The sequence below is a fragment of the Ooceraea biroi genome, chromosome 3 (genome assembly GCF_003672135.1).
Source record: "Ooceraea biroi isolate clonal line C1 chromosome 3, Obir_v5.4, whole genome shotgun sequence".
In the NCBI taxonomy this organism is placed as follows: Eukaryota; Metazoa; Arthropoda; class Insecta; order Hymenoptera; family Formicidae; genus Ooceraea; species Ooceraea biroi.
Genome location: NC_039508.1, coordinates 7450810 through 7467769, shown reverse-complemented (window position 1 = coordinate 7467769; position 16960 = coordinate 7450810). Strand labels below are relative to the sequence as shown.

The 16960-nt window shown below is 37.9% G+C and overlaps 1 protein-coding gene across 1 annotated transcript; it reads right to left on the bottom strand.

The window, feature by feature from the left end:
- Positions 1-8: 8 nt before the first annotated feature.
- LOC113561642 (histone-lysine N-methyltransferase SETMAR-like) lies at positions 9-869 on the bottom strand. The gene has a single exon (XM_026968318.1). The coding sequence runs from the start codon at positions 554-556 to the stop codon at positions 59-61; it is 498 nt and encodes a 165-aa protein (XP_026824119.1). The 5' UTR covers positions 557-869; the 3' UTR covers positions 9-58.
- Positions 870-16960: the final 16091 nt, after the last annotated feature.

Sequence of the window (16960 nt, the reverse complement as noted above, 5' to 3'; positions counted from 1 at the left end):
TTTTCTGGTGGATGTCTGCTTTTGATGTGCTTTGGGCCGGCTCATCGGACTTGCTCCACTATCGCTTTCGCTTCACATTGTTGTAGACAATCCATTTTTCGTCGCCAGTAATCATGCGTTTCAGAAATGGGTCGGATTGTTCACGTTTCAGAAGTTGATCGCAGATGTCTATGCGTTTTATGAGGTGAACTTTCAATTCATGTGGGACCCAAACATCGAGCTTACTGACGTAACCAAGTTGTTTCAAATGAAGGTGAACGCTTCCAATCGATATTTTTAGTGCCTCAGCGAGCTCACGAATGGTAGAATGTCGATTCGCTTCAACTAATGCCTTTATTTTATCATTATCAACCTCTGATGGCCGACCTGAGCGAGGTGCATTTTTCGCGCTATAGTCACCAGAACGGAAACGAGCAAACCAATATTGACATTGGCGATTTTTTAGGGCTTCATTACCATAAACTTTTCGCAAATTTTCACAAGCCTGCACGGCGTTCTTTCCTTTTCGGAAGTAATAAAGTAAAACTTGCCGAAAATGCTCGTGTTGACTCTCCATTTCCAAAACGTTATAGAAAGAATAACTGTTGATCGATTCGCGTGCTTTTTTCCTTGATGGAAGCTATAAGTGTCAACTATCAACCGCGCATAGACTCATGAATTTATAGATGCGTTCAATACATTAAATATACAACTAAAGCCATCTATCGGAAATAAACGCAACGACTTTTTGAACAACCCAATAGATCACCATTTATTTCATCAACCAACACTGGCAATACAATATGAACGCGAACGCAACGTTTCGACCAATATTATGGTCCTCTTCAGGCGTAACAATCTTTTTCTAAAATCGGTAATAAAACAATCCACAATACAATAGAATATATACAATATAAAATATAAAATTAATAAAACATACAATATACAATTTACCAATACAATAAAATAATATATAACGAACATGGTTGGTATCAAAACTAACTTACTGCAGAAAAAGACAACGGTAAACTGTACAGCTTTTCGACAGACAGCAAAAGACGTCGGTGAACGCCGACAGCCAACAAGCAAGTGAATTCAAGGAGACAAACAGCCAATATTTGTCAGTATTAGATCATATATACCGGGTAACGATGTCATGGACTACTTGGAGAAGTGTTGTATACAGAAATTTGGTTTTTCAGTTAAAGTCTTTATAGGTATGACTGATATGATACATGTGGCTCTAGAAATTTGAATAGTTACCATCTACGATTAGGCTTTACATTGGAAGTAGAGAACAATAGGTCGTTGAGTTTTCTGGATACAATGGTGATTCGTGACAATGGATTGCTTATCACTGATTGGTATCGGAAACTAACCTTTTCGGCCGATATTTGAATGTTTTTGCTAACAATCCTGTACAACATAAAGTTAGTGTTATTACGAATTTAATTGACAGAGCGTCTTGTAGCTAATAAGAGATTCTATGGTGGTAACATTCAAATTGTGAGATCGATTTTATTAAACAATTCTTATCCGATTGAGTTTATTAATAACATATTAAAAGCAGACTAAAAGTATTAAGCATAGAACTGATAAGGGTAGTGACAGTGAAATAGTAAATACCAATAGTACGAGGAACATAATAACAAAACAATTATTACTATTCCGTATATAAAGGGTTTAAGTGAGAGGCTTAAGCGTTGTCGTTTGAGTATTGTATGCAAAGCGTTTAATAGATTGGATCGTATAATAAAGCGAGGTAAAGATGCGCTCACGAAAGATAAAATAACTAATGTTGTTTATAAGATTAATTGTGAGGAATGCAATTCTTGTTACATTGGCCAGACGAAAAGGCATCTAAACACGCGAATTAAGGAGCATATATCGGGACATAAAGAAAGACGAAAATGATTGGTCCGTGGTCAGCAGGCACAGGGGTCTTGATGGCGATACGTTCAAATGGTCAGATGTTGAGGTTTTACACCACGAGATGAACTTAAAGAAAAGGGAGATAGCTGAAATGGTCTTTATTAAGAGGCACAGTAATTCTATCAATATGCAGAGGGATACGAAATCGTTACCCGGTATATATGATCTAATACTGACAAATATTGGCTGTTTGTCTCCTTGAATTCACTTGCTTGTTGGCTGTCGGCGTTCACCGACGTCTTTTGCTGTCTGTCGAAAAGCTGTACAGTTTACCGTTGTCTTTTTCTGCCAGTAAGTTAGTTTTGATACCAACCATGTTCGTTATATATTATTTTATTGTATTGTAAATTGTATATTGTATGTTTTATTAATTTTATATTTTATATTGTATATTATTCTATTGTATTGTGGATTGTTTTATTACCGATTTTAGAAAAAGATTGTTACGCCTGAAGAGGACCATAATATTGGTCGAAACGTTGCGTTCGCGTTCATATTGTATTGCCAGTGTTGGTTGATGAAATAAATGGTGATCTAGTTAAATTCTGGCTGAACAACGATATCTAATCAAATTATAATTGTAAGAGGAACGAGAGAAAAATGTACGGAGCACGGATAGCCGAGCCGGGAATCGAACCCGGGTCTTTCGCTTGCCGGGCGATTGCTCTGTCCGTTGAGCTATCCCGAACTCCCGCTTACCGACACTTCTCCTCGTTCTCTTATTGTCTAGGATGGTAAACACCGATCGGTTGCTTACATAATAAATATTAGAAATAAACAAAAATAAATTAAACTTCTCGTAACTCGAAACCTATGTGTATAAACCTACATTTTCTGTAATATAATAAATACTACAATGCAGTGAATACTAAGACAATTTAAAAAACTAATGCACGCTATAAAACTCTTTTAAATTGAATAACTTACTAACTAGAAATAACTGTCAACTGTTTTTAAACTTTTATGCCAAAATCTTATTCTACGGAAAAAAATACGTCGGAAATATGCTCTAGTTCTCCCAATATATTTTCGATGAAGCTGTAAATTGACGAGAAATAGTGGAGAAAAAAGTGTTCATACTTCCATGTGATACGCCAAGAGATACGTAATGAGAGAGCAGGTTTTACAAGTAATGTTAAAAATGTAACATGTTTCTTACATAATTTTTTCCGTAGAATAAGAATTTGGCATAAAAGTTTAGAAAAAATACAATTTTGCAGTAAATTGTTTAAACAATTTTGTTTAAACAAACTGATTTTGCAAATCTAACTTGATATTCGTAATCAACAATGTCAAAAACACCTAAAATAGTAGAAATTCTACCGGATTGAAGTTCCAGAAGCGATAATAACAGAAAAACTGATTATTTTTGAAATTTTTGGCGGCCATCTTGGATCTGCCACCTTTGAAGTTACAAATTACGTTGAAACCTTTGCGTATATACCTATGGACTGCTAACGTTGCCACTTAGGTAATGTAAAAGATGCGATCCAAGATCTCAGCGCACCCAACGGCCAAGCCAAAAACTAATAGTCATACATATACCTTTGACTGAAGCATTTGTTCTGTGGTTTCATGACGCATGTGAGGTGTTATAAGTGACCAATTCTAAGTGAAAACAAAATGGTTCGTTATTGTTGTATCAAATCATGTACGATCACACGATACAAAGCCAAAACAGGAATATAAAAATCGTCTCGAAATAAAGAATTCACACTTGGTTCCTTAAATTCTCTGCGATTATTGGTCCGCAATTCCGATGGTTGATAATGCACAGATCCTTGAATCTGAGAGGTTTCTCCTTACTTACTTACGAACGGACGTCGATTAATCATTGAGGCCATACCTCATACAATAACGAGCACTACAGAAAAAATATTTAATATTTATAGAATAGAAAATAAAACACGCATTTCAAAGAATGACTTTGCACGTAATAAGAAATATAAATAAATGTCTAAAATCTTTTTACCAATTTTGACGCGCACGTATTAGATAATGATTTATTAGAAAATCACAAACATAAAATGATAAAAACAATAATAGAGTTTTATTAAAAAATAAAGTTATATTGGTTTGGCACAGAATTGACACGTAACTTACATGTAAAATATGTCCGTAAAGATTTTACAAAACTAATTTTGTTCAAAGAGCAGTAAGTGTAATGTATAATAAAACTGATTTTTAGTCTCTTAAGATTACGTTTTTATTTTCTTAATTTTTTCCTTTCAAGTATACTTTATTGTACTATATTCTCATGTACCTAATGCTTTATTGTAAGTAAGAAAAGAATTTGAAGTTATTTTGCAATTTAACATGAAAAGAGCAACAATTTTACTGTTCAAAAAGCATTTAAAAAATCATATTAATACAATGATCATGAATATTTTGTTTTATATTGTAGTATAAGAGAATGTGAATATTATATTCTTAAAACAATGTTCACGAAATATATGATTATTAGTTCTTGGTTTGGCCGTTGGTACCTGGTGGCGCTGAGATCTTGGATCGCACAATGGCTGCCCATTAGTAGTCCATAGGTATATAGTCAAAGGTTGAAACATGATCTACGGTAATGAGCTCAACAATTGGTAACGTTTCAAGTGTCAGAAACTTCGATATTTCGAACTTTATTAGATTATTTACAATAAATCAGTATTTTTCGAAAATTTTCTCATATAAACGTCATTTTAGGACAATCACGCAATTTTTCGAAAAACAAAAAAAATTCGTCGTTAAAGATCAACTATTTTATGCACCGATAGTTGAATTTAGAAGTGGATTCCAACCCTTTATCTGTACAAGAAAAAACATTTAGAAAAAAGTCTTCAATTTTTGGTGTTTTTTAATTTTTAATACGTCATATTTTTTTCTGAAGCACGGAGGCTCAATTTTGATCCCAGAATTCGAAAGAGCACACCCAAAAGTAGTAAGAATCATTGTTTTTGTAAAAATGTGCTTCGTGATTCTTTCCGAGACTGAGGCTGGAAAATGAGCAAAGAATTCGAGCTTGTTGGGCATTAATGGGTTAAATTGGATCATTTTTCGCTGAGTTACAGTGTTTCAAAGTTTATAATGTAAGCTTCCATGCCCATAAGTACAGGGTGCGTTCTTTGTGACTCCAAACCTCCACCTCTTTGTGTGTGGGTGTGTGTGCGCGCGCACACGCGTGTATGTTTGTTTTTTTGAAATAACCGTTCTCTCTTTATAATAACATATTCTACTGGATAATAAAGCCTTGGAAAATTAAGCGAAATACAGAAAAAATAGTTAGACATAAGTTTTAGGGTTTCGAGGACGAAAGAAGGTTACGATATCAGTTAAGTTGTAAATGGCGCCACTTTAGAGAAGCATTGATTTCAATTTTTTAAATGGAACTTGATTTTCTCTTTCACCAAAAGTTGTAGCTGGGATTGAGACAAATCCGACAAAATAAAAATTTTAGCTTGAAGAAAACGAAAAAATTAAAGGTAATTTTCTTTTGTTTTTGTAATTATTTTATTTTTTGATACTTTTTTGTATTACATGATTTATGTATGTATTTAATGATTTATAAAAGTAGTGATAAAAATAATGATAATTTATAAAAATTGTTCAAACGTACCTCCATTTACATCGATGCAGAATTGAAGTCTTTGGCGAAATGAAATTTCTGTCTTTTTAATTACTTCGGCCGGAATGTTTTCGCACGCTCTTGTAATGCGTCCTTTTAACTCGTCCGTCTGTGGCATTGTCTCGTGGACTATGCCTTTTAAATAGCCCCACAAAAAGAAATCGGGGGACGTTAGATCCGGTGATCTAGGAGGCCATGATACATAACCAGTTCTTCCAATCCAACGTCGTGGATACATTTCATTTAAAACATTAGTGACACTCCGTGCAGAATGTGCAGCTGCACCATCCTGCTGTAGCCACATACGCTGGACAGTATCTGGATTAAGGCCCCTCAACAGTTGCGGCAGCTCATTTTGTAACAGGTGAAGATAATTTATGGCATTGATCGGAGCACTAGATACTCTTCCGAGGTTACCATCACTATTAAGTTCAGGGCCTTGGAACCTGTCCTGGGGTATCCGAAGGTTTTCGAAGTCGGTTAATCCGAATCCGATATCATATTAACAATGGCAGATTATCAACCGAATGAAATTGTGGATATGATTATGGTCTACGGAGCGTGTGATGGCTGCAAGGCAATATGTGGAGAAGTTCACAGATCGGCGACATCCCGACCACAAAGCGATACTTCGGTTAATACAGAGAGCTCGTGATGGTGAGATGAAGCGGAAACGTCGAAAGAAGTCGCTAGATGAAAATGACAATATTTTGACGATAACCATACTTGGAATGATAGTAATGAATCCTCATGTCAGCCAGCGGCAAATATCTCGCAAACTAAATGTGTCGCAATCCTCAGTCCATCGATGTTTGAAGGCAAACCATCCATATCACATATCGCTTCACCAAGAGCTTCTGATGATGACAAGGTACGTCGACTCATATTTTGTAGATGAGGGGTGGAGCAAATAGCACGTGATCCCAATTTTGTTAAATTAAAAATGTTTAGTGACGAAGCTACTTTCCAAAATACAGGGGAATTGAATCGGCACAACTCCCATTATTATTCGGAAATAAATCCGCATTGGGTTCGTCACATAGACAACCAGCATCGCTGGAAAGTAAATGTGTGGTGTGAAATCTTAGACGGCCATATCGTGGGACCTTATTTCTTTCAGGGCAATATCAATGCCATAAATTATCTTCACCTGTTACAAAATGAGCTGCCGCAACTGTTGAGGGGCCTTAATCCAGATACTGTCCAGCGTATGTGGCTACAGCAGGATGGTGCAGCTGCACATTCTGCACGGAGTGTCACTAATGTTTTAAATGAAATGTATCCACGACGTTGGATTGGAAGAACTGGTTATGTATCATGGCCTCCTAGATCACCGGATCTAACGTCCCCCGATTTCTTTTTGTGGGGCTATTTAAAAGGCATAGTCCACGAGACAATGCCACAGACGGACGAGTTAAAAGGACGCATTACAAGAGCGTGCGAAAACATTCCGGCCGAAGTAATTAAAAAGACAGAAATTTCATTTCGCCAAAGACTTCAATTCTGCATCGATGTAAATGGAGGTACGTTTGAACAATTTTTATAAATTATCATTATTTTTATCACTACTTTTATAAATCATTAAATACATACATAAATCATGTAATACAAAAAAGTATCAAAAAATAAAATAATTACAAAAACAAAAGAAAATTACCTTTAATTTTTTCGTTTTCTTCAAGCTAAAATTTTTATTTTGTCGGATTTGTCTCAATCCCAGCTACAACTTTTGGTGAAAGAGAAAATCAAGTTCCATTTAAAAAATTGAAATCAATGCTTCTCTAAAGTGGCGCCATTTACAACTTAACTGATATCGTAACCTTCTTTCGTCCTCGAAACCCTAAAACTTATGTCTAACTATTTTTTCTGTATTTCGCTTAATTTTCCAAGGCTTTATTATCCAGTAGAATATGTTATTATAAAGAGAGAACGGTTATTTCAAAAAAACAAACATACACGCGTGTGCGCGCGCACACACACCCACACACAAAGAGGTGGAGGTTTGGAGTCACAAAGAACGCACCCTGTACTTATGGGCATGGAAGCTTACATTATAAACTTTGAAACACTGTAACTCAGCGAAAACTGATCCAATTTAAAAAAACAAAAAAGCGTTGTATTTCTCTCATTGTCAGCTACAACTTTTATTTAGAGAAAAAAAATCAACTTCTATTTAAAGAAATGGCCGCCATAATGAAATCTCCAAAGTGGCGCCATCTGCGAACAAATTGATATCACTGTCTTGTGTTTCCCCCGAGGTCAAACAACTTTTGTACGAAACGGTTTTTTGTATCTTACATATTTTTCGCAATATTTGCCCGGGGCCATTAAAATGAACCCTATATATGCTCCAAGAAATTACTATGTGTTTTTGAATACTATGTCACAAACAACTGGCAAGTTTTCGGTGTCTCTCTGTAAATTAATCGAGTTGCTATTTCTTTTAATAAAGAACATCTCTGCGATCTCTCTTTTTAAGATGGTCCTCTTTATGTAAAAATATGAACATTGGACCAGTCAAATTCGTGGTTATTAAGAATTCTATGCTTGCTGACCACCAAGTGATTGCTTTCATGCTTTTTTACATCAGACTTATGTTCCTTTATTCGTGTATCGCGGTGTCGTTTCGTTTGTCTTATATAGCACGCATCTCAGTTCAAACAATTAATCTTATATACAACTCCCGTCCTCCGGCCGTTATCCAATACATCTTTACCGCGTTTAATAATGACATCTAGTTTATTCGAGACCGTGTATACGGTGTTCAGTTGACATCGCCTCAATAAACGTCTAATATTTTCACACAAATCTTTAACATATGGAATAGTTATAAACTTATTTCTAGTAGATGTGACTTGGTCAATTCCACGAACAACTCCATTTTGTGTATCGTGGTTATTGCAAGCTAAATCTTTATAATTAATTTCTCTAAGTCGTTTCTTAATATGTCTATTAATGAATTCAAACGGGTAACAATTATTTGATAAAATAGAACGCATTAATTCAATATTAGACGAATGGAACTTAGTATCAGATAAAAGTATAGCTCTGTCAACCAAACCCGTAATAACATTCTTCAATCTTGTATTTTTCCGGATGGTTAGAAAAATAGTTAACGTAATGACCGGAAAACGCAGGCTTGCGATACCAATTGGTTATTAATTTACTGTTCTCTCTAATTACCGTAGTGTCCAGAAAAGTGATTGAATTGTTGTTCTCAATCTCAAATGTAAACTTCAGTCTTTGATGGTATTCATTACAAAACCTCGAGCACATCCTGTATTTTATCATTAGGAAGTATAGTGATAATGTCATCAACGTATCGGTAAAATAACTTTATGCTGAAACCAAGCTCCCTGATACAATGTGTCTCTAAATCTTCCATAACAATATCCGCTAATATCGGCGACAATGGAGAACCCATCGGGCTCCCAAAGGTTTACTCGAAAAATTATCCATTGAAGCCGAAGCTGGTGGAATTTAAAATTAAATCGATGGCATGTAAAAATTGTTGTAAATTAAATTTACTACTATTACTACTATTTTTACTACTATTTTTACTACTATTCATATGCCATCTTTTCTCCATCTCTTTCATCACAGTTCTTTAGGGATAGTATTAAAACGTACAGTTACATCTAACGACATCAACGACTTAAACGGTTCAATATCTACATTTCGAATTTTCTTAACAAAGATCCAACTGTCAAGTATGTGAGAAGCAGGTTTTGGGATAGATTCCGACAGTATCTTATGGAACAAATACGATATATTATAAGGGACTGCCAATAGCAGAAACGATGATGCGCAACGGGTAACCATATTAGCGGATATTGTTATGGAAGATTTAGAGACACATTGTATCAGGGAGCTTGGTTTCAGCATAAAGTTATTTTACCGATACGTTGATGACATTATCACTATACTTCCTAATGATAAAATACAGGATGTGCTCGAGGTTTTGTAATGAATACCATCAAAGACTGAAGTTTACATTTGAGATTGAGAACAACAATTCAATCACTTTTCTGGACACTACGGTAATTAGAGAGAACAGTAAATTAATAACCAATTGGTATCGCAAGCCTGCGTTTTCCGGTCATTACGTTAACTATTTTTCTAACCATCCGGAAAAATACAAGATTGAAGAATGTTATTACGGGTTTGGTTGACAGAGCTATACTTTTATCTGATACTAAGTTCCATTCGTCTAATATTGAATTAATGCGTTCTATTTTATCAAATAATTGTTACCCGTTTGAATTCATTAATAGACATATTAAGAAACGACTTAGAGAAATTAATTATAAAGATTTAGCTTGCAATAACCACGATACACAAAATGGAGTTGTTCGTGGAATTGACCAAGTCACATCTACTAGAAATAAGTTTATAACTATTCCATATGTTAAAGATTTGTGTGAAAATATTAGACGTTTATTGAGGCGATGTCAACTGAACACCGTATACACGGTCTCGAATAAACTAGATGTCATTATTAAACGCGGTAAAGATGTATTGGATAACGGCCGGAGGACGGGAGTTGTATATAAGATTAATTGTTTGAACTGAGATGCGTGCTATATAAGACAAACGAAACGACACCGCGATACACGAATAAAGGAACATAAGTCTGATGTAAAAAAGCATGAAAGCAATCACTTGGTGGTCAGCAAGCATAGAATTCTTAATAACCACGAATTTGACTGGTCCAATGTTCATATTTTTACATAAAGAGGACCATCTTAAAAAGAGAGATCGCAGAGATGTTCTTTATTAAAAGAAATAGCAACTCGATTAATTTACAGAGAGACACCGAAAACTTGCCAGTTGTTTGTGACATAGTATTCAAAAACACATAGTAATTTCTTGGAGCATATATAGGGTGAGTTTTTTAACTTGAGACTGCAAAATATCTCGAGAAATACGCATCGTACGGAAAAAATGTTCACATAACCCGCAATATTTTCGAGGAGCCAATTCACTTATGCTAAAATTAGCCCGCCCCCGCCTCCCCTGAGGGTGGAGCGGGGGGTAACTTTGAAATCTTAAATGGGAACCCCTACTTTTTATTGCAGATTCGGATTCTACGTCGAAAAATACGTAACGTTTGTCTGAAACATTTTTTTCTAATTATCATAGACAGCGCTGTAGTAGGAGTATTTTTATTCGGTAAGTCCCCTTGCCTCTCACCGTCGGGGTGCTTGTTTTCTGTGAGTCCCCTTGCCTCTCACTGTCGGGGTGCTTGTTTTCAGTGAGTCCCCTTGCCTCTCACCATCGGGGTGCTTGTTTTCTGTGAGTCCCCTTGCCTCTCACCATCGGGGTGCTTGTTTTCAGTGAATCCCCTTGCCTCTCACCATCGGGGTGCTTGTTTTCTGTGAGTCCCCTTGCCTCTCACCATCGGGGTGCTTGTTTTCAGTGAGTCCCCTTGCCTCTCACCGTCGGGGTGCTTGTTTTCAGTGAGTCCCCTTGCCTCTCACCATTCAATTAAATTAAGTGCTCGAACTGATGACCTTCAACTTGAATGCATCTATTGATCCGCACTTCAAATGAGTGTACACAACTTAAAAGTGTGTTTGCCTCAATTTGTGCGCAAGCATTACTGATTCGCTCAATCATGTTTCCACGAGTTGTTGACACTTGTTGATAAACTTTATTTTTTAGGAAACCCCACAAAAAGAAATCTGGCGACGTAAGGTCTGGCGATCTGGCAGGCCAATGTACGGGTCCACCTTTACCAATCCAGCGACCATTGTAGTCGCGATTTAATACCTCCCGTGCTGCTGCCGAATAATGTGCTGGACAACCGTCATGTTGAAACTACATGTTCTGTCGCTCTTCGAGGCTTAGGTCTTCAAGCAATGTCGCCAGTTCGTTTTGCAGAAAGTTGCGGTATTTTTCACCGGTCAAATTGCCTTCAATGAAATAGGGCCGATGAGTTTGTAGCCAATTAATCCACACCAAACGTTAACAGACCAAGGACGCTGATGTTCAATTTGACGCAACCAGTGTGGGTTTTCCACACTCCAATAATGCATGTTGTGTCGATTAACCGTACCTTGGTTCGTGAAAGCCGACTCGTCAGAGAAAAGTACCCGACAAAAGAAATCCGGTTTTCTTCGTTTCTGTTCAAGTGCCCACTGACAAAACGTCACTCGATTATGGAAATCATCGCCATGAAGTCCTTGATGCATAGACACATGGTAAGGATGATACTTATAACGTTTTAATATTTTACAAACACTAGTCTGAGACAATGCTAAATTGCGAGCTATTTCTCGAGTGCTCACATGGCGGTTATTAGCCACCGCAGCTAATATGCAATTTCATTATTTTCTCTTAGTGATAGTTGCTCTACGCTTCCTTTTTTTGGGTTGCACACTTCCTTCGGTAGTAAACTGTTTGACAACACTGAAAAAAGAAGCGCACGACCGCTCCCTATCTCTCTGGAAAACGCTGAGCATAAAGGGTGACAGCATCATCGATGTTCCTGCCACATTCTCCATAAATCAAAACCATTTCGGTTTTCTCTTGTACAGACATACCTTCCATACTAAAGAAGTATCAATAGCACTCTAGTCGAAACACGAAATAAAAAAAAAGCTTCAGGAGTAAGAGAAAATAAACTGTTGAAACAACTCCTCAACGAATGGAGTAACAAATTTCTAAATGACTAGAGTGTCAGTAGCACAACTGAAAAGGTGGGTCTAAGTTCTAAAAGGTTGTTTTGTTTGTTCAAGACAACAAGTTAGAACCGTTGCGTCGATAGTACGTAATGACAAGTAGAGAACATTCAAGACAACCTTTTAGAACTGAGACGATACGGGACGAAGCAAATAGGATTGTACTAGATGAAAGGGAAGCCGTAAACGTATGGCATTCATATACTATAGCCAAGCTCTTCGACGACACCAGAACGAATTTGGAACTTAATCAGGAAAATCTGGAGGGTCCCGAGATACTTAAATCGGAAGTACTACACCCCATTTCGATAGTCAAAAACAGGAAGGCCACAGGCACTGACGAAATTCCGATAGAAATAATTAAACTCATAGACGAGGATAATATAGATATAATCCTGAGATTATTCAATCATGTTTATAACACAGGTGAGATCTCGGAAGAATGGCTGAAATCGACGTTTATAATCATACCGAAAAAACAACACCTCAAAAAGTGAGACTACCGTTGAATTAGCCTTATGAGTCACATACTAAAGACATTCCTTCGCATCATTCATGCCCGTATACGAACAAAATGCGATGGACCTAGACGACTCACAATTCGGGTTCAGGAGCGCCTTCGGCACGCGTGAAGCGCTCTTTGGTTTCAACGTTCTGTTACAAAAGTACCGAGATCATCGACAGGATATGTTTGTATGCTTCATGGACTATGAAAAAGCTTTCGACCGGGTACATCATACCAGACTCATTGAGCTTCTCGTTGAGGCTGGAGTAGACAAAAAATGTCCGAATAATAAAGAATTTGTATTGGTAACAGAAAGCCGAAATACGAATGGGTACTCCACGTCATCAGGAGTGGATATACAGAGAGGGGTTAGACAAGGATGTATCCTCTCTCCCCTCTTGTTTAATTTATATACGGACAAGATCTTTAAAGAAGTCATTGGCGATTTGGACCTCGGCATCAAGATGAATGGAGTACGCATCAGTATTCTCAAATACGCTGACGATACGGTTATTTTGGCGGAAAATATTAAGGACCTCCAACTGCTTCTCAATAGAATTTCCACAACCAGCCATAGAGCAAGATTAAGTATTAACATTGATAAAACAAGATGATGGGTTTTAGCCGCCAGAACCATGATTCATTTCTCCACCTCCACGGTAAACAAATTGAATGTGTCACCTCATTCAAATATCTGGGGTGCCTGATTACTGAGGACCTAGATCCCGATCGGGAGGTTAAGCGTAGAATAGAATATGCTCGCACTATTTTTAACAAAATGAGACCTTTCTTCTGCGACGATAGCTTAAACTTAAATATACGGCGGAGGATAGCTAAATGATATGTTTGGTCTGCTCTTCTCTACGGGGTTGAGGCATGGACCCTCAAGATAGGCACGATGAACCGCCTAGAGGCCTTCGAAATGTGGATGATCAGGCGTATGCTCCGAATCTCCTGGATCGACAGTGTCCAACACTGAAGGGCTGGAGAGAGCACGTGCACAACGAGCTGCTGACCACTATCAAATGTAGAAAGATTAGCTATCTCGGGCACGTCTTACGAGGGAAGAAATACCACCTCCTCCACCTAATTTTGAAGGGAAGAATTGAAGGTCGCCGAGGAATAGGGAGAAAACAGTTATTCTGGCTAAGAAACATCAGGACATAGACCGGTATTCGAAGGGCGGAGGAGCTCTTCCGCATGGCGGAAGAGAGAGAAACTATCGCCAGAGTGATCGCCAACGTCCAGGGGACCGGACACATGAAGAAGAAGAACAAGTGCCAACAACTCGTGAAAGCATGATTCAGTGAATCAGAAATGCTTGCGCACAAATTGAAGCAGACACACTTTTAAGTTGTGTACAGGGTGTATAAAATGTTTGGTCGCCACTTCGTCAGATGATTCTCCAGCTCATGATCGGAAAAACTAACCTCCATATAAGATGCCGCAAAATTGTCCTTCATCGTCAAATTCAAGGTCAAATTTTTTTATTGGCTTATTCGATCCTCCTCATCGTCAGGATCAAAAGTGTCAAAGAAACATATGGTCGCAAATGCATCCTTGACCTTCAAAATCAAGGTCAAAGTTTTTTCTTTCTTCAAATGAATGATTTCATCCCATATAATAAATCATTACCGACAATTGAACTTTGACCGTAACCTTGAAGGAATCTGAACAATAAAATTGTAATAGAGCCTTCCGTTTCTTAGCCGGTAGATGTCATTGTTGGAAATAATGGATCTTTCCGTTGCCCAACTCTCACCGCAAGGAGGTGAACGGACAGGCGCATGGTAAATAGCAACAAATTTCAGTTTCTGTAGCCATACCTTTGAGAGTCGTCTTTCTGTCTGTCTATCTGTCTGTCCTGGTCAATTTATTCTGTTTGTCTGCTCTTGTCCTTCTGTTTTTATCTTCATTTTCTGTTTATCTTTTACTGTCTGTCTTTATTCGTCTGTCTTTCTGACACAGATAGACAGACAAAGACAAATGAAGAAAGACAGACGAATAAAGACAGACAGTAAAAGATAAACAGAAAAATGAAGATAAAAACAGAAGGACAAGAGCAGACAAACAGAATAAATTGACCAGGACAGACAGATAGACAGACAGAAAGACGACTCTCAAAGGTATGGCTACAGAAACTGAAATTTGTTGCTATTTACCATGCGCCTGTCCGTTCACCTCCTTGCGGTGAGAGTTGGGCAACGGAAAGATCCATTATTTCCAACAATGACATCTACCGGCTAAGAAACGGAAGGCTCTATTACAATTTTATTGTTCAGATTCCTTCAAGGTTACGGTCAAAGTTCAATTGTCGGTAATGATTTATTATATGGGATGAAATCATTCATTTGAAGAAAGAAAAAACTTTGACCTTGATTTTGAAGGTCAAGAATGCATTTGCGACCATATGTTTCTTTGACACTTTTGATCCTGACGATGAGGAGGATCGAATAAGCCAATAAAAAATTTGACCTTGAATTTGACGATGAAGGACAATTTTGCGGCATCTTATATGAGGTTAGTTTTTCCGATCATGAGCTGGAGAATCATCTGACGAAGTGGCGACCAAACATTTTTATACACCCTGTACACAACTTAAAAGTGTGTCTGCTTCAATTTGTGCGCAAGCATTTCTGATTCACTGAATCATGCTTTCACGAGTTGTTGGCACTTGTTCTTCTTCTTCATGTGTCCGGTCCCCTGGACGTTGGCGATCACTCTGGCGATAGTTTCTCTCTCTTCCGCCATGCGGAAGAGCTCCTCCGCCCTTCGAATACCGGTCTATGTCCTGATGTTTCTTAGCCAGAATAACTGTTTTTCCCTATTCCTCGGCGACCTTCAATTCTTCCCTTCAAAATTAGGTGGAGGAGGTGGTATTTCTTCCCTCGCAAGACGTGCCCGAGATAGCTAATCTTTCTACATTTGATAGTGGTCAGCAGCTCGTTGTGCACGTGCTCTCTCCAGCCCTTCAGTGTTGGACACTGTCGATCCAGGAGATTCGGAGCATACGCCTGATCATCCACATTTCGAAGGCCTCTAGGCGGTTCATCGTGCCTATCTTGAGGGTCCATGCCTCAACCCGTAGAGAAGAGCAGACCAAACATATCATTTAGCTATCCTCCGCCGTATATTTAAGTTTAAGCTATCGTCGCAGAAGAAAGGTCTCATTTTGTTAAAAATAGTGCGAGCATATTCTATTCTACGCTTAACCTCCCGATCGGATCTAGGTCCTCAGTAATCAGGCACCCAGATATTTGAATGAGGTGACACATTCAATTTGTTTACCGTGGAGGTGGAGAAATGAATCATGGTTCTGGCGGCTAAAACCCATCATCTTTGTTTTATCAATGTTAATACTTAATCTTGCTCTATGGCTGGTTGTGGAAATTCTATTGAGAAGCAGTTGGAGGTCCTTAATATTTTCCGCCAAAATAACCGTATCGTCAGCGTATTTGAGAATACTGATGCGTACTCCATTCATCTTGATGCCGAGTCCAAATCGCCAATGACTTCTTTAAAGATCTTGTCCGTATATAAATTAAACAAGAGGGAGAGAGGATACATCCTTGTCTAACCCCTCTCTGTATATCCACTCCTGATGACGTGGAGTACCCATTCGTATTTCGGCTTTCTGTTACCAATACAAATTCTTTATTATTCGGACATTTTTTGTCTACTCCAGCCTCAACGAGAAGCTCAATGAGTCTGGTATGATGTACCCGGTCGAAAGCTTTTTCATAGTCCATGAAGCATACAAACATATCCTGTCGATGATCTCGTACTTTTGTAACAGAACGTTGAAACCAAAGAGCGCTTCACGCGTGCCGAAGGCGCTCCTGAACCCGAATTGTGAGTCGTCTAGGTCCATCGCATTTTGTTCGTATACGGGCATGAATGATGCGAAGGAATGTCTTTAGTATGTGACTCATAAGGCTAATTCAACGGTAGTCTCACTTTTTGAGGTGTTGTTTTTCGGTATGATTATAAACGTCGATTTCAGCCATTCTTCCGAGATCTCACCTGTGTTATAAACATGATTGAATAATCTCAGGATTATATCTATATTATCCTCGTCTATGAGTTTAATTATTTCTATCGGAATTTCGTCAGTGCCTGTGGCCTTCCTGTTTTTGACTATCGAAATGGGGTGTAGTACTTCCGATTTAAGTATCTCGGGACCCTCCAGATTTTCCTGATTAAGTTCCAAATTCGTTCTGGTGTGTCGAAGAGCTTGGCTATAGTATA